Source organism: Dermochelys coriacea, chromosome 2, assembly GCF_009764565.3.
Source record: "Dermochelys coriacea isolate rDerCor1 chromosome 2, rDerCor1.pri.v4, whole genome shotgun sequence".
Taxonomy (NCBI): domain Eukaryota; kingdom Metazoa; phylum Chordata; order Testudines; family Dermochelyidae; genus Dermochelys; species Dermochelys coriacea.
Window position 1 is genome coordinate 218,388,849 of NC_050069.1, and position 24,970 is coordinate 218,413,818.

The 24,970-nt window shown below is 39.9% G+C and overlaps 1 protein-coding gene across 4 annotated transcripts in view; it reads left to right on the forward strand.

Moving 5' to 3' along the window:
• The window catches only part of THSD7A (thrombospondin type 1 domain containing 7A), a 437,038-nt gene that overhangs the window by 271,499 nt on the left and 140,569 nt on the right, over positions 1 to 24,970 (forward strand). For all 4 annotated transcript variants that reach the window (XM_038392700.2, XM_038392699.2, XM_043509245.1 and 1 more), the window contains one exon: positions 1,423 to 1,635. In XM_038392700.2, the coding sequence (XP_038248628.1) occupies positions 1,423 to 1,635 (213 nt within the window). The remainder of the gene's footprint in view (positions 1 to 1,422; positions 1,636 to 24,970) is intronic.

Here is a 24,970-nt window from a genome sequence, read left to right on the forward strand (position 1 = left end):
CAGTGTGGTACACTGTCAGAAGTAGGAACAGGCTCCTCAATACATATTTCAGTCATGGGCTTTCAGTAGTTAGAGAATCACTGGTTGTATTGTCAGTTGCCTCCAACGTTGTAGTAGCTGCACTTGTAGAAAACTCCTCTGAACTTTTTTTGTCAAACCAGAGGCCTCTGTTGCAGAATCTCTAAGCCTCTTTTGGATAATCATGCACTACTGCAGAAGCAATCTTAGAAAATATAAAGATGTACTGAAATACATTGTTTTTAAATTGATTAATAAACAATCATGATAAATTTAAAAAAACTCTTTGTTGAACCCAAATTATCTGTATGGAATTAGCATTTACAAATAAATATATTTGAAAACAGTCTCCTTCTTGATTTACATTTTGTGGAGAGTGAGGGAGTTATAGGTAGTATTTTTTTATAAAGATAATATGCCCTGTGTGCTGTTATCCTGCCTGAAGGAGGACACTTAAATCAAAGTAGGCTGTAAGGGAGAAACCAACAAGAAAAGAAACAAGAAAGATAAGGTGCTATGATATAGTATACCAAGAATCCCTAAGAAATTAATGGGAAAACCATTAACTGGGAGAATGGCAAGATGCAGCCAGTCTGGAGGCAGGGGGCACACAAAAACCCAGGAACAAGGGAATAGTAGAAGCTTAATGAAGCTGGTCTAAAGAACTGGGTTAGCAGGTTGTCAGCAGACTAAGGTTGACACCCAGACTGACTGAGACACACGGAGACAGCGAGACCATGCTATGAGGAGCGCAGGCTCTTGCTTGCACCCGGAGATGAGGGTTAGTTGGGCTGAGAGGAACTTACAAATGCTTGAAAGGAAAGATGTAAGGTGTAGGTAAAGGGAAATGTGCATATAGGACTCCTGGTTGTTGTAACCCCTTTTTCTGCATGGTTGGTACCTTTGTGTAAATGCTTTGTTTTGAAGAAGCTGCTTTGAGTCACTAATCAACCATTGTGGCGGGCTCCTGGAGGATTGCAGGTACCAAACTCAGTTGGGCCTACTAAATTAACACAGGCTCAGAAAAGGTAGGGGGGTGTTAGCCGAGAGACCCAACCTAAGAAGAAGTGGTTGGACCACATACTTCCAGTCAGAGTGAGGTGCCAGAAGCCACTAAGAGATGTACTCCAAGGGAGAAAAAGGAGTCGAAAGCACAGCTAGCCCCATAACCATGACACATTCCAAGCCCTCATTTAAGTGAACTGTTTCCTACAGGTGGTGACATCTACTATCTCAGCAATGTAAAGAACACAGCTGCCTTTATTGCTTTAAATATGTTGTTGACTGTTACAGAAGAAACACAGAACCCTTCACTCACCTTTTGGCAGATAAAAATGCTTTCATTTTACCTTTTTATATTGAATTCCTATTTTTTTTATCTTTTTGGTTTTACTCTCACTTCAGGTTTTAAATTAAGGAAGCGGTCCATCACAAATGAACCCACAGGAGGCACTGGAGGGACAGGAAATTGCCCTCATCTGCTTGAAGCTATCCCATGTGAGGAACCTTCTTGCTATGACTGGCGAATAGTGAGACTAGAAGAGTGCATACCAGACAATGAGAAGCAGAGTGGGCCTGGCACTCAAGTTCCAGAGGTGGTCTGTATCAACAGTGATGGTAAGATGTTTGCTCAACAAATGTATGGTTTAAGTCTCCTCACTTGTTCTGAGGAGACAGATTCAGAGTGAAAATAGAAAAGGAGTACTTGTGGTACCTTAGAGACTAACAAATTTATTAGAGCATAAGCTTTGTAACATTGCTTATTTCTCTCAGGTTAGTTGATCTTTGAGACAAAGGCTTTTGAGTAGTATTGATTGCTCTTTATACAGGCCACGTATGGTGAGGCCACCAACTGATATAGCACTGGGCTCTTCTTTCCATAGATCTTTTCAGATAAAGCTTCTTGAGTGGCCTCTTGAGAAAGGGAAGCTGAAAATAAACAGTAAATGAAAAATGAACAGGAAGACAGAGAGTTATTGCCCAGTAGTATAAATTTTTCCCATTGTAACTTCATTGAATTCCCTGATGTAATTCCACTGATAAATTTGTTCCACTGAGTCCAAATGCAAATAAATATTAAGGGTGAGCAAAGTAAAGTGAGCATTGCCACTGGAAATATCTGGGAGCTCGATGGTCTCTTTATATTAAAAAACAAAGTATGATGTGTGCTATGAAGTCAGTTTGACAGCCTATGACATGCATCACCCTGCCTCACTTCGCTTGCCCTTCTAGCTATAACAACTTACAGCAGGCAAGAAGAATACCACTATTATTCAGTTATCTCTTATGAAAGAAAGAAAAACATTACTTTGCATAGCATTGTCTTAACAACTCACTTTGAAAGCTAGACACTTAAAAATATTTTAATCTACAAAAGGCTCTTGTGTGAATGTTGGGATAGTGTTTGTTCTCTATTAGTAATGTAGTCTACTCAAAGCTGCATATACATTAAAAATAATTGTACTGGCTACAGTAGAGCAGAGACCTGTAAGTACCATATATAGGATTAACCAAGAGGTCACCTGTTAAGTGTTTAGCAGCTGCACCAAATGGTTTTTTTTGTAATTAAACTTGGCACAGGGAATTAGAGTTGTTTACTTGTACAGACTCTGTATCTGGGTTTGAGCTTTGGCTCTAGATTTTGTTTCATAATTGAGTTTGGGGCTCAACTGGGAAAACTAAGAATTAAAGTGCAACTCTTATTTTTGTGTACATAGCTAAGAGAATTGTGTGTTTAGTTCCTAACAGTTTTTATGTCCCAGAATGAGAGTAACAATGTAGAATGACACAAAAACATTACTTATGTCCTACCCTCCTTGCACAGCAACATTCCTTCGCCCAAGATATTCCCTTTCTGCCTTTACTTGACAATAATAGTAGAACTGTTTCAGATTTTTTGTATGAAAAAATTTCTGATGCAAAGTGGCCTTTTGTCAGAAATGAACATTTTTGCTTTACGATTCTGATGTTGAAGTTTTCTTTTCTTCAAACAAATTCAGTAGAATATGCAAACAAAAAAAAAGTAGCCTGGTTTTAATTTTACTGAATTTTAGGTTTGTTTGTTTTTTCTTTTCTTTTCTTTGTGGGGAGAGGGTAGAGTTTGTTTGCAACTCTGTAACTTTTGATCAGTTTAGTATGTCATTAAAAAGTGTAACTTTTCCTGTCCTCTAACTGGATGATTGTAACTATAATATATTTGGGAGCAAGTAATTGAGTCACTTAACCATAACCTTTTACAGAGAAGGCCGTTCTCCTCTGTTAGACCTTGATCCAAAGGCCACTGAAATCAATGGGTGTCCTTCTACCAGCTTGAACGAGCTTTGGATCACGCCCTTTGTGAGGGACTTAGGACAGAATTGAAGTTGGGAGGGTTTGGGGTTATTTTTTTTTTTTCAGATAATAACCCTGTTTTTCTCTGAACCTTTCTAAATTGTTGCTGATCAGCTTAGTTTGTTGCTAAATAGTGTACACCTATAGCTTGTGATGTGAGTGCGTTTGTCTTATTACCAGTGAGTAGTCTGACTTCTGTGTTGGTCTCTGTGATAGAGGCTGGATAGTGGGCACAGACACTGCTTCTGAGTGAGGGGAGTGGTGATTGTTCATTACTGTAGTTGTGTGTGTCCCAAAGAGAGATATCAATTGTATATTTCATGATGTGAAGAGGAAGCATTGGGAGAAGGAGCTTTTGGGGTGCTTCTTGGCTGTCATAGGGTAATGTTTGCCAGCTGTGCAGTACAGCTTTGTGAAAGCATGTTATCACTAAATAATAATGTAATGGGCCATGGATTAGGTCCAGCAAATGTGTGTATGTTTTGAGGCCTATTGCAAGCTTTACAATAAGTGCAACAGAATGTGTGTTAGTGTGCATTTCAACCACATTCAGGTTTGCCAGAGTACAGACAGTATGTGTCCAACTGAGAATGCTTCTACAGATAAGCAGTGATAGCTGCTTCTTCCTGTAGATGTGGGTGTTCCACAGAAACAGTCAGATGCACAAAGTCAAACATATTCCATGTCAGAAGAGGAGAAGGAGTTTTTATGAGGGATACTGGACTGTACCAGGTCAATACCGGCCAGCTGCTGGAAATGGTCTAAGATGGCATGATGTCACTAAATAAATGTAAATGTAGTGTTATAACGACAGCCTATGGTTGCCTATTCAAACTCTCTTTTTCAATTTTTTTAAAAAAAAACTATAAATAAGACACAGTACACAAGAGAGATTCTTAAATCATCTAGTTACTTCATTTTACAATATTATTCACCACCTTCACTTCCCAGAAGTTTCCTCTCCAAAAGAGGAAGAAAAGGAGGTGGTGGAGGAGCAGATCTCCTTCTCTCTACTGTCCTCATGATCAATAAGACCTGCTTCCTGTATGAGGCTCAGTGACAGGGCTGATGCTGTAGAAGAGAATTCTGGAGAATCTAGAGGAGAAAGGGTGGCCCTACATCTTGCTATCCATTGGAAGGACTCCTGCTCCCTGGTAACCAGGTTCTTCTCCTACTTGGCCACTACTCTGTTTTTCTCTGTCACTGCCTTCTCCTTCTCCTTCTCCTTCAAGGCCACCTTCAGCTGCTCAATGGCCATCCTCTCCTCCCAAAAGGCCTGCTCACCTTCTCCGATGTGAGCTCCTCCATGGTGCAGATACAGGTGTGGTTGAGGAACCAGGAGGTGGTTCCTGGCAGTAGCTCCTGCTCCTCTTGTTTATCGGGAGGGACCTGAGCCAGAGCTGGGGAACTTTAAACTTGGCACTGTTGCTGAGGGTGACTCCACAGGAGCCATGTCCCTGCATCATCGCCAGCAGAGGTGGCAGGTAACAATATGTGGCTTCCCTGCAACTTTGCATACTGTTTACAAGTTAATTCCTCCAGCTCTTCTCCTCCTGCACTTCTGTTATTGCTGCTCCTTCTCCTTTGGTACTGGCAGTCCTCTCTTGCTCCAGGTACCCCCTTTCTTCTATAGATCCAAGGAATCCTTACATGTGCAATCCTCATCTCCACTGGTAATATTTGGTTTTAGCAAATGTTTCGACCCTTTTTTTTCCTTCTTTCTCTTTCTGTCTCTCTCACTCTGTCTAACCAGTCCACCAAGCAGACAAAATTTGAGAACCCTTATTTTCTTAATATTTTGTTTCTGAAAATGAAAACTTTTTCTTCAAAGTCAAAAAGTTTATTTTTCAAAAAAAGGATTAAAATAGTCCACTTAAAGTTTGAAAAATATTAGAAATATGACTTGTAGTACATCTGAAATGGGCCCGAGAAAGTTAATGGATATTTCCAACAGCTCTACTTAACACCAACAGTGGCATCCAAGTTTACACACATTTTACACTGTATGCAATCTTTAGCACCAGGAAAGATGGCAACCAGGAGTTAAAACCTAGAACGAAGCCTCACGTTTCCACAGTGAGAATTTTTCTCCTTAAGTGCTGCTGCTTGTAAGAAAACATAGGGCTAGCCAGGAAATTGCAGCTGTGCCACCAATGGTGAAGGGATCCAAGCCATCGTTTGCACTGCATGTCTTTAAGACCAGCCCTGATGGAAAGCTTACCATAAGAATGGCCGTACTGGGTCAGACCAAAGGTCCATCTAGTCCAGTATCCTGTCCTCTGACAGGGGCCAATGTCAGGTGCCCCAGAGGGAATGAACAGAACAGGTAATCATCAAGTGATCCATCCCCTATTGCCCATTCCCAGCTTCTGGCAAACAGAAGCTAGGGACACCATTCCTACCCAACCTGCCTAATAGCCATTGATGGACGTATCCTCCATGAACTTATCTAGTTCTTTTTTGAACCCTGTTAGTGTCTTGGCCTTCACAACATCCTCTGGCAAGGCGTTCTACAGGTTGACTGTGCATTGTGTGAAGAAATACTTTTGTTTGTTTTAAACCTGCTGCCTATTAATTTGAATTGGTAAGCCCTAGTTCTTGTGTTATGAGAAGGACTAAATAACACTTCTTTATTTATTTTCTCCACACCAGTCATTATTTTATAGACCTCAATCATATCTCCTCTTAGCCATCTCTTTTCCAGGCTGAAAAGTCCCACTCTTATTAAACTCTCCTCATACAGAAGCTGTTCCATCCCTCTAATCATTTTGTTGCCAATTTTTGTACCTTTTCCATTTACAATATATCCTTTTTGAGATGGGGCAACCACATCTGCGTGGAATATTCAAGATGTAGGCATAACATGGATTTATACAGAGGCAATATATTTTCTGATTTATTATCTATTCCTTCCCCAATGATTCCCAACATTTTGTTAGCTTTTTTGACTGCTGCTGCACATTGAATGAATGTATTCAGAGGAATATCCACAATGACTCTAAGAACTTTTCTTGAACGGTAACAGCTAATTTAGACCCCATCATTTTATACGTATAGTTGGGATTATGTTTTTCAATGTGTATTTATTTGCATTTATCAACACTGAATTTCATCTGCCCAGTTTTGTGAGATCCCTTTGTAACTCTTCACAGTCTGATTTGGACTTAACTATCTTGAACAATTTTGTATCATCTGCAAATTTGCCACCTTACTGTTAATCTCTTTTTCCAGGTCATTTATGAATATGTTGAATAGGACTGGTCCCAGTACAGACCTCTGGGGGACACCACTATTTACCTCTCTCCATTCTGAGAACCAATCATTTATTCCTACCATATATTTCCTATGTTTTAACAAGTTAAAAGGTCCATGAGAGGACCTTCCCTCTTATCCCACGACAGCTAACTTTACTTAAGAGCTTTTGCTGATGGATCTTGGGAAAGGCTTTCTGAAAACCTAAGTACAACATATCCATTGGCTCACCCTTGTCCACATGCTTGTTGACGCCTTCAAAGAATTCTAGTAGATTAGTGAGGCATGATTTTCCTTTACAAAAACCATGTTGTCTCTTCCCCCAACAAATGATGTTCATCTATGTGTCTGATAATTTTATTCTTTACTATAGTTTTAACCAATTTGCCTGGTAAGGAAGTTAGGCTTACTGGTCTATAATTGCTGGGATCACCTCTGGAGCCCTTTTAAAAAATGGCGTCACATTAGCTATCCTCCAGTCATCTGGTACAGAGGCTGATTGAAATGATAGGTTACATGCCACAGTTAGTAGTTCTGCAACTTCACATTTGAGTTCCTTCAGAACTCTTGGGTGAATACCATCTGATCGTGGTGACTTATTACTGTTTACTTTATCAATTTGTTCCCAAACCCTCTTTACTGACACCTCAATCTGGGGTTCCTCAGATTTGTCACCTAAAAAGAATGGCTTAGATCTGGGAATCTCCCTCACATTCTCAGCCATGAAGACCAATGCAAAGAATTAATTTAGTTTCTCAATGGCCTTATCATCCTTGAGTGGTCCTTTAGCATCTCGATCAATCAGTGGACCCACTGGTTGTTTAGCAGGTTTCTGATGTGCTTAAAAAATGTTTGCTATTACTTTTTGAGTCTTTGGTTAGCAATTCTTTTTTGGCCTTCCTAATTATATTTTTACACTTCACTTGCCAGAGTTTATGCTCCTTTCTATTTTCCTCGCTAGGATTTCACTTCCACTTTTTAAAGGATGCCTTTTTGTCTCTAACTGCTTCTTTTACTTTATTGTTTAGGCACGGCGGCACTTTGTTTTTGGTTCTCTTACTATGTTTTTTTAACTTGTGAAAAAATTTAAATTTAAATTGAGCCTCTATTATGGTGTCTTTAAAAAGTTTCCATGAAGCTTACAGAGATTTCACTTTTGGCACTAAGAAAAGGAGTACTTGTGGCACCTTAGAGACTAACAAATTTATTTAGTCTCTGAGGTGCCAAAGTACTCCTTTTCTTTTTGCGAATACAGACTAACACGGCTGCTACTCTGAAACCTGACTTTTGGCACTGTGCTTTTTAATTTCTGTTTAACTAACTTCCTCATTTGTGTACTTCCCCTTTCTGATATTAAATGATACCATGGTGGGCTACTTTGGAGATTTCCCCAGTTATTGTACCCCAGCACTGACATTCTTCTGCCTAGGTAACAGCTGTTTGGAACTATCTCTTTGCCATGGGTTTCTGATTCCTCTTATATGCTGCATATTGCTCTCCTGATAAGAGTTAATTGTAATGTCTGTGCTGATGCCTATTTTACTTAATTGAAATTTTATGACTATTTCCCTCAGACTTCAGTAGTAGTAGTAGCCATGCTCATGCTTTACAGGTTTAATTATGTTTTTCCACCAAGACACACTGCATCACTTTGGTCCTGAGAATTAGTTTAATTTTGTACATTTATTGTGAATTGTATGACTACAGTAGAGCAGCATGATGTAATAACCACAGCTGTCAAGTATCATGCATCTCCTATGATACTCACTCAAGTGGATCTGTAATGCAGCTTGCATTTTGCTGAAATGTTGTGCGTTCAGGTGTGTTGCAGAAATTGCTTGCAGCTGCTCCTCCTGGCCACCACTGGCTGCTGTGGTGCCTGCTATGCAAGCCGCCTCTCTACCTCCCTTTCTGGTAGAAGGGTAGGGGAAGAACAATGGCAGCAACAGCAACAAGTGGAGGCAATAACAGAAGGCCTACTGCTGGACCTAGCCTCTCCTAGTCATCCCCCATCCTGCCGCCCCAAGCAGCTGCAGATACACTCCTCCTCCCTCAGCACCTCCACCCAGTGTTTTCCCCAGGAATTGAAATTAGCGGGGGGTGTTCAAATTTATGGGGCGAGGGAGGGTGTCAGGGCTGATGAGGGGTGAGACCATGAGGGTGAAGGTGGCTCTATTGCACCATAGTAAAAACTGAAACTTTTTCATGACCATTTAATTAGATTTAACTCGTGTTTTAAAATCACCACAAAAATTAAAGTTGGCTACTCAAGCCTTCATGAAGCACTACATCTTCGTCCTTCTTGGTTTCTTGTTATAATTTTGCACAAATCTGTTAATGAACTTCTTGAATGCAATGTGTTCATCTTTGATGGCTTCTCGTGTATCCAATACTTCCATTCCTTCAGTTCATATGGTCATTAGATCATGCACATGATCAGGCAGAAGGCGACTTCTTTCAGAACACAACATTCTATTCAATCGAGGCAAAAGAACGCTTAACTGTAGCTGTTGTGACTGGGAGTAACAAGAGATGAATTCCTACTTCTTTCATCCAGGAAACATAGCACAAAGATTGGGTCAAGCTACTGGTGGTGATAAAAAAGAAGTTGAAGTCAAATCTTCATTCATTTGTTGTATGATATTCCACTGTGTGTTCAAATTCTCTATTCTGTCCGGAGTACATGGAGGCCCCATTGCTGGTAGTGCCTCACTCCACTCAACTGTCAGTGTTTTATAGGACAGGCATCTGTAAAAGCTATATAGAAGTATACATCACTGTTGTAGATCTTTAAGAATCAAGTCTGTGTAGTTTTTCAGTTGTCTTAACAAACACTTCTTGTCCTCTTCACTTAAGGATTCAATATAAATGTCTTCATTACTCAACTTCTGGACTGAAGTCTTTGCTTCTTCCAGTACTTTGTCAATGGATACTCTCTGATTGATCCAAATGTAGCTTCTATTGCTGGACAAAGATCTACTACTTTTGTAGCAGATGCCTGGATGGCATTGTTTAATGACCCAAGTGGTTTCAGCAGTAGACTTACAAGGGAGAGAATGGCAATAGTCTTCTCTGAACGTAGTAGCAAAATTAATCCACCAATCTCACTACTTAGATCCATCCCATCTTGGTAGATACTTTCCAAAGCCAGTAATAATGGCTGGAGTAATTTTAAGACAACAGGCAAAGATCGCTCATGAGCAAGCCAGAGGGTTTTCCTCCCAAGCCCAGGTTGGACTAATTTGAACTTCAGTCCCAGTGTATCTTCTATATTTTCCAAGATATTCAGTCTTTTTGGACTCTTGCTGAAAAAAGAATATAATGAAGACATTAAATTTATAGCTTTTTAAATGTCTTTTGAAGAGTCTGCAGCTTGTACTAGTGCTAGTTGGAGTAGATGGCCTCTGCAGTGTGTATAGGAGAGATTAGGGTCACATTTTTCTCTGAGCAAAGCTTGTACTCCACCATGTCTTCTCGAGAAGCTTGCAGCTCCATCAAATCCACAAGCAGCCATCTGTTTGGGGTCCAATTGACAAGCATTTAACTCTTCTAGGATGTGGGTTGTCACAGATGCAGACGATGTGTCTTCTATAACGTGACCATCTAGAAATGTATCTACTGGCCTACCACTGACATCAAGATAACATACACAATGACTTAATACTTCATGTCCATTTGCATCAGTGCATTCATCATCCATGAATGCAATTTTTTTTTTGTGGTGAGTGAGTTCTTCAGTTTTTCAACTGTTGAGTCTTCCACTGTTGCACCACGTGCTTCTAGCCAGCCAGTGAGTTTCTTGTAGAAAGATAGTGAGCATTTGCTGGTCTTGTTCAGAACCAATGTTCAACTTCAGGATGAACAAGTGACAATGCACTTAACATTGGCCTCCAGTTTGTAGTGTGTGGTATCTCTTGCTTACATAGAAAGTATAATGCCATAGCCATGTTTGTTTGCATGAACTGTGTCTCCAGCATTCTTTAGAGCCTCATTAACACTCAGTGGTGGTGTCCTTGGTCAGTGGAGACTCAGAGTTCAAAGATGCTTTCACATGAGTTCACCTCCCAGGTGGGGGGCAAGAAGGCACCTTGCTCGTTCCTCCAGCTGCTCACTGTTGGTTCTGGCCACTGCTGTTCATTGTGCCACTGTTCACTCCATCATTCTGTTACCAATGGCCCTGCACCATCATCTTCTGCTGCCACCTGCCACTGTGACCTCTGCTAGTTGGTCTCTTGAGGTTCCACCTGCTCTCAGTGATTTCAGCTGAGCTCTTAGTGGGGGAACCTCGTTGCTAGTGCAGATTGGGCCGTCTCTTCCACAGAAACACTGTCCCACAGCAGGTCTAAGCACTTAGTCCTGATTTCAGCTGTAGTGGTCACTTAACAGAACAAAAAGATTATCTATGAAGCCTAATCAGCTCTGTCTTTAAACTGTGGAAAGGGGCAGATCAAATACTACTTGTGACTCAGGCAGACCATCAAGCAAAACACCTTTCCCCACTCTCTCTCTTGATGCCCTCAATCAGCACAGGTTAAGTACAGTTCTACTGCCCTTTACCCATACAATAAGAACATTTCATTACCTGCCCTCCCCCCACATTCAAGTGATTTGTAACCCAGCCCCAGCCAAAATCTATCACTTGGGCAATGCAGCTCTGTTTACTGGATACCTAGGTAGATTAGGTGTGAATGTAAATACAATCTGGTCCTGAAGCCTTTCCCCAGAGCCCCTAGCTCATCACTACAGCTGTCAGGGAGAGCTCATTTAGACTTTGTTTACAAATCATAATATGAAATTATTAGGTCATTGAATCATTGAAATGAACCCACCCCCAAATAGGCCCTGTGGATGCCTCTAGAACCAGCTCCATGTCCTACACATCTTCCCAAACCACTTCAGGAAGCGTGTATTGACAATGAGTGGAAGTTCATGGTTGTATGCAGATTAGCTACCTAGCTCTTGTGTAGCCTAAAAAGCGCACACTCAGTTTTAGAAAACTTTGCAGCTGTGAATGACACAATGGAGAAGAAACAACGTTAGGAAAAATATTAAATCAATGTCAAAGTTTTCAACCTGGAACCAAAACTAAACAAAACCCTTTGCTTAAAAATTCTTTCTCTTCTTTAATGATTTCCATCCAGCTTTTCCTGTCTAAAGCTGAATGCGATAAACTCAAATTAAACAGCCAAAGCTTAAATCAACCTCTGCAACAGAAGAATTGGTCAAAGGGGCTTAAGTACTTTAAAATGTAGATGTATTTCTCCTTAGGCTTCTGCATTACACAGTGAAAGAAGCTGATATTTTAGATTTAAGAATATGTGTTGCATGGTAAGTTCATTGTTTTATCATAAGCAATACCATAAAACAGATCAGTATCTTCTCTTTTTGTTGGTTCTTGCATCATTAAATGTGTATGAAATACAATTAGCTGGGATATCGTGTTTCAACTTGAGGGCTCTTATTTTACAATTAGAAGCAAATAGCAGTGTTTGTGGGGGTGTTACATATAATTAGAATGAGTTTATTCCATTTGTTGCAAAGATAGAAATCATTACAGCCTTTGAGACAATACAAGACAATAGATTATCCTTTGGTTACAATACAAGACAATAGATTATCACTGGAGGCCTGTGATTGTCCTTCTCTTTCCATAGTGGATTGCAGTAATCAACATTTTCAGTCAGGCTGAAAAAATCTTACAATCATTACTCCAGGTTGTCATTGTATGGATTATCATGAACTTAGATGTATTATATTATAAAAATGGAACTTAAGCCTTTTTCTGTCACAAGGAACCCTTTGAAAATATTTATCTTGGCTTCTCAGACTTTATATCAGTGCTTCTTATAAAGGAGTTGCTTCAGGAAAACTGTTCTCTCATGTAAGAGCAGCAAAATTAGATCAAGACTGATCAAAAATTTTATCTCATATGGATTATTTTTCTAGATGTCTGTGGTGATGGGTGAAGAATTTCTGTGCTAGAGATTAACCTTTGTGAATAGCAAAGTTACTTAAATGTTAAACTTGTGTGCAGAGATTAAATAGTATTTTAGATAAGCTTTTTTGCTCTTAAAATAGATATTCATTTAATTTTAACTGGATTTAATGCCATTGATAAGTGCTAGTTTGACAGTGGTGTAAAGTGAATTCCTCTGTATTTATCCACAGATCAGACAGAGCACAGTCAGTACAACTTTTTCCATCAAATGTTTCTTTAGCCTCCAAAAGCTTTGTCTACACTAGAAAAATTGCTAAGTCTTTTTTGGTACAAGTGCAGATGCACCACTGCTATTAATGGCGTAAATTCTAGTGTAAATAGGGCACAAGCAGTTTTACCATCATGTTGTCAAACCCTGTAGGTCTTTTCTAGGGTTTCCATCATTGCTGGCCCCACTGCTGAAAAATGGCTACAAAATTTCCTAGCATAGGTAAATCCAAATAATAGAAAAAGAGCAGTTTATTCATTGTGCCCATTCAGACCTTGGAGTTTCTGTTGAAACTGCCTGCCTGGGAACCAGTTGTGGTGATGATCTCTGTGGTGTGCTCCTGGCCACTGTCTGAAATTGCCTGCTCATTTTACCCAGACCACTTTCCATTAAAACTGATATAAGCTAGACCTACAAGTGAACTAGAGGTGAAAAGTTTAGTAACCTATTATATGCATCTGCAGAATTATTCTATCAAATTCCATTTGCTCAGTTATCTACGTATACAACTATAATGTGAAGGAATTTTGATTGTACTTATATTTGAACTCAGGTTAATTTAACCATAGCATAAAACATTACATCAATGACAGTTACAGAAGTCTGTGAATAAACTATTGATCTAAATTCTTTTTAATATATAGGCATCATTTTCTACAAATGTGCTATACTTGATGGAATAGGTTTCACTTTTTAAGGGCTGATTCTCCATGGACCTTGTGTAGGTTCAGATTACTGGGTTATAGTCACCTGGCAGGGGATAGGGAGAAGGCAAGGCCCCATATCTTTGTCCCTCCTCCATCCAAACAGCAGAGCTGTCAGGCCTTAGAGAGGAAAGCGAAGGCAGCAATGTGGACCTTAGTGTAAATGTAAATTTCTACTGATTGAAGTAGCAGAAGTGTTCCTTCAGCTGCATGGGTAGAGGTTGATGCTTATATAGCTGACGGTTATGTGTACTATTCCTGATACCATGCATGTATCACTGAGATTAATGGGAGTTTAGGCCGACCAGTGTATGCAGGATCAGACCATCAATGAGAATAGTATATCCTAATGTCAAGAACTGTGACCACGTTCTTAAAGACATCACAGTCATCATCCAGCCACATATACATGTCATGAGGAATAGAAGGCATGACCCTAAACTACATGACAATTCTAAATATTTCAACATTTTTTCTTATTTTACTCTGTAGATCCACTTTTTTATGTAATGATTTCTTGGATGTACTTAGTTTCTATTCATGGCATTGTATGGTACTTTCTTTGATAGTAAGATAAGACACACACAGTCTTAAATTTTCATTGTACTGTCATTTTATTTTTGCTAATGACTGATTTCTTCATTTTGTCTGAATCTGTTACCATTAGGCTATGTACCATTTCCAGTTAGTTTTCTTTTAAAGGTATGTAAAAGGCTTCTTTATGATATCCATTAACCTTTTTTGTATATAAGTGGTATTATAATGATTGCAATTAAAATATTTCTTCTGGTTTGAAACTTTTTACCTCCTATACATTTAGGGCCTGATCCAAATCCCAAAGAAATCAATGGAAAGACTCCCACTAATTTCAAGGAGCATTGGTTCAGGTCCATAATGGGGAATAATAGTAAAACAGGCAGACGCTTTGCTAAGTGTATGAAGACTGTTTCTTTTACATTTAGTCATTCAGACAATTATACACATTGGCCCAGCATTATAGAATGAAAAAATAAGCAATGTGTGGTTTTGTTCATGCCGGTTATTTAAGAAGAAAGAAGAAAATATCTCTTATAGAAATTTCAATTGTCATTTTGAAAAAGTTGTCCTAGGGTCAGATTCAGAGCTCAATTACACAGAATTACTGAGTTTTTTCTGTACTAGCATAAGTGACCTCATATCAGAACCTGTCCCACTCTCTCCAATCAAACTATAGAAAGCTACAGGAGCTAATGACAGTTGCCTTCAGCAAACCACATACTACTTACAGGAACTGAGATTATTTGCACATTAGTCATTGTTTCTTGAGATAAATTTCCTTGGTAAAATCATTAAGGAATTGATTAAGAACATTCTCTTCAGGCTGACAGCTTTTGGCTGACTGCCATGTTGCATTAATACAGAACACTGCAGAAGCATTCTTTGGTTGGGTTCTTTAAAGTAAAACATATAGGACATGATAGTGTAACCAAATCCTTAATTTATCTACCCACACAGAATTATTGACCATCTCGGGACATTTGGTGTAAATAAGGATTTGTTACTGGCAGCATTGATTGAAAAATATAGTATTTTGTAAGCTCTTAAATATGATAACAAATGACAATAAAAATTTCATAGTACTGGATTGTGAAAGCATTTGTAGGTAACAAGGTTTGTTATATATATTATCTTCCATGTCAGGATTGTAGTAATTCTTTAACATCATTCAATGGACAGTGCTGTTTTAAGCTTCATGATTATAAAACTGATATAAAACAGATTAAAATTTGATTATTTTTATGCTGATTAAAGATTCTTTTTAATTCAGTCAGTGCAATTCTTCATGTTTTTCAGCTGAGCATTAGGAAAGTGAACATCCTCAGTAAAACCTGGATCAGAATGGATGCCTTTGCATTTGTATACCATAATATAGTTTCTTTTGGTGGACTGATTTAAAACACATCACTGTGTGTCCCATCACCTCCCAGTTGATCTGGAAGAGTAATGCATTGATTTCTGTTTAAAAAAAAAAAAAATTAATTAATTAATAAAAACTACATCTGGGTGATGCAATAAATCAGTGTTTTGTCCAAGAAGGTTCTAGATGGATTGTAGGCATGGTGTGGAGGGGAAGCCTCAGGGAATGGGGCAGAGGAATGTTGGAGACTGAGCTCCCCCACCGTGCGGCTCCTGTGCCATGGGGCTAGTCTTGGCTCCCCATTCTGGAATTTGCAATCTAGTTCATGAGGTCGCAACGCTACTCAGGTTTGGCCTGGCCACCCCTCTATCATGACCTGAGTAGTGCTGTGACCCCGAGTGCCAGGCTGCAGTGCCTGGAGCGAGTAGCCTGGCTCAGCCCCATGGGATAGGAGCCACCGCTGTGACTCGCTCTCTAAACTTCCCCTCTACATTAATGCTGGAACTAGGATTGTGGTGCTGGGTGGAAGGTTGTGGTGTGGGTGGTCGGTGCCCCCTCAGCAAGGTGAGGAGGAGACAAAAGCAGAGGAGGAAGAGGACACTGGCCTATAATTCTGGACACCCTCCTTGAATTTGGACCCTGGATGGGTTGCAAAAAAAAAAAAAGACAACATGCAGTTAGTGGGTTACCTTAGTAAAAAGTTTGGGAACCACTGCAATCAATTATGGATCTAGTGTAGTGTAGTGGACCTTTGCTTCTAATTTATCAAATGCTTTTGGAGACAGAGTTGCAGTTGATTAAGAATATGCTTTTTGCTTATATACAGAATTAATGTTGAGAAAGTATATAATGTTTAGAATATTGTCCCATCTTTAACTGCAGGGTCACAAGTCAAGGGTGGGGAGTTGGTTACCTCGTCTCAAGCATTAAGTATGTGCTTTTCAAAAAATATAGGGTAGGGGCTCTCGATCACATGGCTCTGCAGAGAGAACTGGATGTATTTGCACTGGCCTAGGACTTCTATGCTTTTGGGGGGTAAAGCACCAATATTTTTGACTTTTCTACCAAAGCACAAAGAGTTTAGCTGTGAAGTTCCCATTATGGACTCTCCTGCATATGTTTTTGGTGGGATAACCCACATTTGCAGGCCGTGCTTGTTTTAGGCAGAGCTGATCAGTATTTCCTGATTGAGGCAAGGATCACCTTTAGTTCTATGATTGTGTAGCGCCCACCAAAATGGGGACCTGGTTCTAAGTTGGAGCTTCTAGGCTCCATCCTAATGCAAATAAAAAAACAGTAACAATTGTGGAGAATTCTTTAAAACCTTCATTTTTAAAGGTAAGTAATTTGATGCTTTTCAATCTTTCCATTTCAGAGTAGCAGCCATGTTAGTCTGTATTCGCAAAAAGACTTGTGGCACCTTAGAGACTAACAAATTTATTAGAGCATAAGCTTTCGTGAGCTACAGCTCACTTCATCGGATACATCAGTTCTGAAACCTTGTGCTAAATAGTTCAGGGGTGATATTCTCTCATTGGAGGCAATGAGAATAATTTATGTATATTCAGAGGAAAATATGTGTACGGACACAGAGAGATTTATGTTGGTGCTATGTATTTATATTTCCTTCTATTTCAGTAGTTCTGAAACTTTAGTAACCCAAGGACTCCTATTTTGATTTAAATTTTTTGGGGACCCATAAGCCGCCCCTCAGCCCCAAGTTCCACCCCCACTCCACCTCTTCCATCAAGGCCCCACCTCTTCCCACCCCCCTCTCACTCCCTCGCCCCTCACTCTGTCGCTCACTGTCCCCCATCCTCACTCACTTTCTCCAGGCTGGGGCAGGGGGTTGAGGTGCAGGAGGTGGTGTGGGGTGTGGGCTCTGGGAGGGAATTTGGGTGCAGGCTCTGGGCTGGAGCAGGGGGGTTGGATGTGGGAGGGGGTTTGGATGAGGGAGGGGTGAGGGATGTGGGCTTTGGCCAGGTGGTGTTTACTTCGGGCGGCTCCCAAAAGCAACCGGCACATCACTCGGGCAGCGGCTCCTAGGTGATGGGTCGGGGGTCTACGCATGCTGCCCCTGCCCACAGCACTGCCTCTGCAGCTCCCATTGGTCGCAGTTCCAGGCCAATGGAAGCTGTGGAGTCAGTGCTTGGAGTATGGGCAGTGCAGAGAGACTCTCTGCCCCACGCTTGGGGCCGCAGGGATGTGCTGGCCATTTCCGGGAGTGGTGTGGGGCCAGGGCAGGCAGGGAGCCTTCCTTAACCCCACTGTGCAGTTGAAGTTTTAGTGCCTAAAATCTCCTGGTTTGGCTTCAATAGCCTCCAGGATATAGAGGGAGGGGAAGGTGTTGAGTTGATCAGCGGAGTTCGTGGAGTCCTTTGGGGACCCCAGTTTGAGAAATGCTGCGCTATTCCATTTGGTATATACTGCATTTATGTTATTATGGAAGACTGTATGAATTTAAATTGTATTAAGTGTTGTTGAGCTATGAAGCTGTGAAAATAATACACTGATAAATGGAGAATATCAAAACAGCCTGTTATTTCTTCTGGCCTGACAAAGTTGAAATGTTGTTCTCATTTTTCCAGCCTTAAAATGCCGATTGTCTGACCTTTCTTTCAGATTATAATTTGTGTTGAGTTCTAATTAGTGTAATATCTCTCTTTTATCTGCCAGGAAATATCTGATTTCCCAAGATGACCACTGTGGTGGTAACTTGAAAAGCCCTAAAATAATATGTGTCATTTCATAATGGTGGTATTTTAATTACAACAGACTGAGTCATGAAGTGCTGTTTGGATATTAAAAACCCAAAAGAAAAACAGGAGAAAAACAAGTTCTAAATAATATATTGATTGTAATGGCTAGTTTAAAGAAGGAAGGCCTGTAGAAAACTTGCAGGAATTTATAAACTATTTCCAAGGAAGGAAAGGTAAAAGTAAAATAATAATAATAATAATGATAATAAAAAGTAAAGTGCAAACATCTAGTCAGTTTTTTTGTGCTTTTACTGTACTGAATAGCTTGGATATTTGGAATAGCAGGCACTGTTTATTAGTTTCATCTGCTGCTGCTTCTTCTATGAGACATAGTTGAGCTAAATGCCTCAAAGTACAGATAGGACAAAATCCCACACAACAAGAGCTTACAACATACAGTAGAACCTCAGAGTTACCAACCCCTTGGGAATGGAGGTTGTTCGTAACTCTGAACAAAATGTTCTGTTTGTTCTTTCAAAAGTTTACAACTGAACATTGACTTACTATAACTTTGAAACTTTACTATGCAAGAAAAATGCTGCTTTTAACCATCTTAATGTACATGAAACAAGCACAGAAACAGTTTTCTTGCTTTGTCATGTTTAACACAGTTTAACACATTTGCTTTTTTTTTGTCTCTGCTACTGCCTGATTGTGTACTTCCAGTTGCCAGTGAGGTGTGTGGTTGGCCAATCAGTTTGTAACCCTGGTGTTCATAACTCTGAGGTTCTACTGAAACAACTTGAGGCATTGAAGGAGAGTTATAAAACCATAAATAAACAGCAAAAATACTATATGGTTACTTGAAGTAATCTGCCTGTAATTGTGAAGGTTTCAGAGTAGCAGCCGTGTTAGTCTGTATTCGCAAAAAGAAAAGGAGTACCCGTGGCACCTTAGAGACTAAGGTGCCACGGGTACTCCTTTTCTTTTTGTAATTGTGAAGTAATTTGGGTTTCTTAAGTAAACATAACTAAATATGAATACACAATAATGAAAAATGTCTTTATTGACTCACTTCTTGCAGATGTCATGATAATGGGTCTTCAGGAGGGATGTGAATGAAGTGATGACAGCCACCTTAGACACTGAGCTCAAGACCTTATCTCTTTCACCAACAGAAGTTGGTCCAATGAAAGATATTACCTCATCCACCTTGTCTCACTAATCTAGCAAAGCACTTAAGCACATGACTTCAATAGAAATACCTATATGCTCAGAGTTACACATGTGTTTCAGTCCTTCACTGGATCAGGGCTTTGCAACCCAGTTCAGGAAGGATTTTTCTATGCATAGGAGTGACATGGGAAAGGGTTAGATTCACAAAAGGTCATAGGTGCCTAGAAAATCACTGGGATTCATAAAGCCTGAGTTAGACACCTAGGCTCTCCATACAATGTATGGGTAGAAAGAGGCTCTGAAGAATGGTATTCACAAAACCCAGCATGCTGACCAGGGAGCTGCCTAAGGTAGCCAATGGGAGATGCTGACAACCCTGTCACGGTGTTAAGCACCTAAGCCTAGGTTGCAAGGAGGCACCTATCTCTGTTTGGGAACTACAGTGAGGAACCCTCTCTTGAAGTTAGCTTCCCCTTCCCCCCCGTAATAAATGCAGGAGAAAGAGGAGGAGGACGAGGAGGTTGTGGTGCCTCCCTTATAACTTTTAGCCCAGTGGTTAGAGGACCTATCCAGGATGTGGAAGACCAAGGTTCAGTTTCCCCCTCAGTTTGGTGGAGAGAAAGATTCTGCCTGAGGCAACAGTGCATGCTTAGAGGCAGAAACTTGGGTGCCTAGGTAACTTTTACAGTGAAAACATAGTTGCCAAGTGATTCAAGGTGCCTACAGATTGAGTGGGGGATTGTGAATGCCTGGGATGCCCAGTGTTGGATTTTGATGCCTAAAGTAGCAGTTAGAAACTTAAGGCCTTTTCTGAATCCAGTCCTTGGCACAAGAATTTAGGCCAAAATATTCAAACTAGGGTGCCTAATGTTAGGCTCCTAAATTCATATTTAGGCACCACAATTAAAATATTTTTCAAAGGTACTGAGCATCTGGAGCTCCCATTTAAGTCAATGAGAATTATGGAAGATCAGCATATCTGCAAAATCAGGCCATTTTTAGACAGCTGCCTAAATGTGGATTTAAGAACCTAACTTAAGGCACTCAATTGAAAACATAAGCTGTAGAAATTTAGTGGAATACTACCAGCATTTTGGAAACTCTTCTCCAATGGCCACCTTTGTTCTGATCTTCCCTATTTTTTCCTTTATATGTTTTTCCTCAAATCTGAATAATTCTGACTATCGGGATCCTGAATCCATATCTAGTTCAAATTCGAATATCAGACTTCATGCACATCCCTAGGAATTAGTTAAGACTGGTTTAAATTCAGTGACACTCCATGGCCTTTCCTTGATTTTGTTATCCCACTTATGTGAGGGATTTGCAGTTTATTGTAGGGAAAAAACCTTGCACCCAGTCAATAGTTATAGTAAAGAGGCATGTGAAAGTTTTTTGTGCCTGCAGCTGCTCTGGTTGCCTGTATCTGATGGATTTAAAAGCTAGGTGAATGCCCAGTAATGAAAAAATAATATGGTTATAGTCCTCCGTCAAATTAAAAAAACAGATTGCATTTTCAAAGGAATGGTCTATAAAATATGTATGGCATAGTTCCTATTTTTCAAAATTATGTAAGAATTTTCCTAATTTTGGTCAAAGCAAGTTTTATGCAATCTCTGTTAAACTTTATGGAATTTCTATAACATTTTATAGAAACTAATTGAAGTAAGTATCTCTAAAATATTCTTTAATATATTTTTCTCAGAGAAATTCTGTAGAGTATTTTGGTTTGGCAAAACCTGTTATCACTGGGATATTGTCTAAATCTCTTGCATCAGAATTTGAGGTACCTTACAAAATAATTTATTAGTGTTTTTGCTAAACATTTTTATAAATACATTAGAAATCTTCAAGTGATAGGTTTCTAACTGCTACTTTGGAGCAGCACTGTGTCTTTTATTTCCTTATAGCACCATCAGCACTTTATCTTTCCTCACCTCATTCTGTTTAAAAGTGGCCTTTTGGCCTGATAAATTGATCTGACTTAGTCCCATGCCTAAAATTGATTTTATTCTCAATGGAACTGTCATCAAACTTTTTTCTTTTTTAACCAAGATGACATGTGATTGGTTTATTTGATTGTAGAAGGCAACTGTGCTTGGTTATGATCAATACATTTGTGTTCACTGCTCCTTATCATTCTCAGTATGACTACATTAACAATGAACCCTGAAAATGTTCCAACACCCTGTCAAACTGTGTGGCAGAAACCTACTACTATTCGGTAGGAAATGCTGTGTTGTTGCAGTGCAGTGGGGACTTTCTGGGAAAACATTTATGACACCACCTTATTAAATGTGCTGTGGTATAAATTTTGATTATAGGAAGTACTGTGGTAGAGTCATTACAACATTTTAGCATTTTTTTTACGTTTTAACAATATCTACTGTAATAGTAAATTCAAATTCTAAATATTTTCTATTGATAAAAAATGTTATCAAATATATTTTATGTCAGTGAATATTAGGTGCTAACAGAACAGGGAAAAAGATCAGTAAATGTAACATCCAGAATAAAAAGAGGAATTTTACCTTTATTTTTTAAGTTTTCCTTTTGTAATATCTACACTGTGTTTTCTCAGTCGATTAAGGAGGCATGCCAGCCAGCCATGCCAATTACTAAATTGGCTGAACTACACTGTAAGTGACATCAGGTCATGTGATAGCAATACTAAAATGGGCCCTCAGTATGTGCAATATGGTCACTCAGCATGTGCAAGTTTCTGAGGTAGAGAGGCCAGTTATCATGGCACATCAGTAGAGCTGAAACATTCTTTTTTTTTAAGAGACATCTACATGACCTCCAAAAGCTGTGTTTAGTTTTCAACTCATGTACTACACCCTGGACAGAAGTAGGGTACAGTTAGAAACTGACAGTGAAAAATAAGAGATTGGATTAATTAGTAAAAATAAATGTTTAAAAATGGAAACCAGAAAATGTCCTGGTGTTCTCACTGGTAACAAGAGAAAGGGAAGAGAACATTTTCCTCTTCTCCCATAGGAGAGAATTCAAGGATGAATGAGGTGTTTGATTTTCAAGGGAAAAAATTTAGTCCCCTCTGCCCAGCTGAATACCTGAGGATATTGCATTTTTAAAATACATTTCTGAGTTAACATAGTTATGGAAAATTATTTTTTCATGTTGTTGCTTAATCTGCCCTCCCTACATATGTGACAGATGGCACTGCATTTTACATCTAAAAATAATTATTTGGATAGGGGGGATACTATTCCTCTCCCTGTTTTTATCCCTCTGTGTCAAGTTAGAGGCTGTATCTACATCACTGTAATCCTGATAGATGACTGTAATATAAATGGAGATACATATGATCTCCCGTTACCAAACATTACAATGGGATTACAGGAAGCATTAATATTGTATCCCAGAGTGTGGGTTAATTATTTTTAACCCATTATAACCTAAGTATACATTGGAATTTAGTCCTCTCATTTTCAATAATTTTATGAGGAAATAGGAGTTTTTAAATGTGTTCTGATGCATTTTTAATATTGTCCCCATATTGCTTTCATGATTTCATCTTTCTGAGAAGGTATTTTTCTTTGGACCTGTTCGTTCCTGTGACTATTATGCATAGAGGGAGTCCAGAGCTAGTGCAGTAGGGAGAGAGTAGTTATTATGGAGAATGCCATCTTTATAGAATACTCTTCTGGTTCTCCATTATACCTCTCAGTAGCCCCTCTCCCTGAGTATCCCAGGATCAGAACTTTGTGTAGATTCAAGGACAGGGAAGTAGAAGGTGGAGCTATGGAGTACTCTATCTCTCAGGCATACTTCTCCTTCAGACCTCATACATTTCTGATCAGCTATCTGGGATGAAATAACTCCTTCTGGCTCCCCTCTGTAGCTGCTGATGTGCAGCGATGTGAGGAGATTAGCAAAAAGAAGCTGTGCTGTCAGCTGGGACTAGGGTGAACAGATGTCCCAATGTTATAGGGACAGTCCTGATATTCAGGGCTGTGTCTTATATAGCTGCTACCTAATACGCTCCACTCCCTGTCCTGATTTTTCACACTTGCTATCTGGTCACTCTAGCTAGGACTCAGGTGAGGACAGTAGGGTTACTGTGGAGAGGCTGCAGAAAAGAACAAGGGTTCTGGTAGATATCTCTGAGTTAGGGATAGATTTCTGCATGGATTCTTGGACCACACCACTTGCACACCTCACTAACTAACAAGAGAACCTTCTCAACAACAACACACAACCACTCGCTCCTGTGTTTAGTTAAGCCTCTTCCATAGTCAGCCCTGCTTCTTCCTTCCCTTAGGAAGTAGCCAGGTCTGGTAGGTTTTGAGCTCCACCTACCTTTCCTTTCAGTTATTTCTGCCTGGTCCTTGAATTCAGTATCATAGAAAAGGAAAGGGTTTTTTGTCTGACTCTTCCCAGGTTGCCCCAGATGGGCAGTATACTGTCATTATGAATATTTATTTTAAAATGGAGAAAACAACCATATTTGATTTTATACAGTTACATTTTAAAAACAGGTTTCAGAGTAGCAGCCGTGTTAGTCTGTATTCGCAAAAAGAAAAGGAGTACTTGTGGCACCTTAGAGACTAACAAATTTATTAGAGCATAAGCTTTTGTGAGCTACAGCTCACTTCATCGGATGCATTTGGTGGACCACTGACTTCCTGAGGAAACTACAGTCCATTGGTGATCTTCCTAAAAACACCATCCTAGCCACTATGGATGTAGAAGCCCTCTACACCAACATTCCACACAAAGATGGGCTACAAGCTATCAGGAACAGTATCCCCGATAATGTCATGGCTAACCTGGTGGCTGAACTTTGTGACTTTGTCCTCACCCATAACTATTTCACATTTGGGGACAATGTATACCTTCAAGTCAGCGGCACTGCGATGGGTACCCACGTGGCCCCACAATATGCCAACATTTTTATGGCTGACTTAGAACAACGCTTCCTCAGCTCTCGTCTCCCCTGAAGGATGACCCATCACTCTCACAGATCTTGGGAAACAGGCCAGTCCTTGCTTACAGACAGCCCCCCAGTCTGAAGCAAATACTCACCAGCAACCACACACCACAAAACAGAACCACCAACCCAGGAACCTATCCTTGCAACAAAGCCCGTTGCCAACTCTGTCCACATATCTATTCAGGGGACACCATCATAGGGCCTAATCACATCAGCCACACTATCAGAGGCTCGTTCACCTGCGCATCTACCAATGTGATATATGCCATCATGTGCCAGCAATGCCCCTCTGCCATGCACATTGGCCAAACTGGACAGTCTCTACGTAAAAGAATGAATGGACACAAATCAGACGTCAAGAATTATAACATTCAAAAACCAGTTGGAGAACACTTCAGTCTCTCTGGTCACTCGATTACAGACCTAAGACCGGCTATCCTTCAACAAAAAAGCTTCAAAAACAGACTCCAATGAGAGACTGCTGAATTGGAATTAATTTGCAAACTGGATACAATTAACTTAGGCTTGAATAGAGACTGGGAATGGATGAGTCATTACACAAAGTAAAACTATTTCCCCATGTTATTTCTCCCCACCACTGTTCCTCAGATATTCTTGGCACCTTAGAGACTAACAAATTTATTAGAGCATAAGCTTTCGTGAGCTACAGCTCACTTCATCAGATGCATTTGGTGGAAAAAAAACTTGTTTTCCACCAAATGCATCCGATG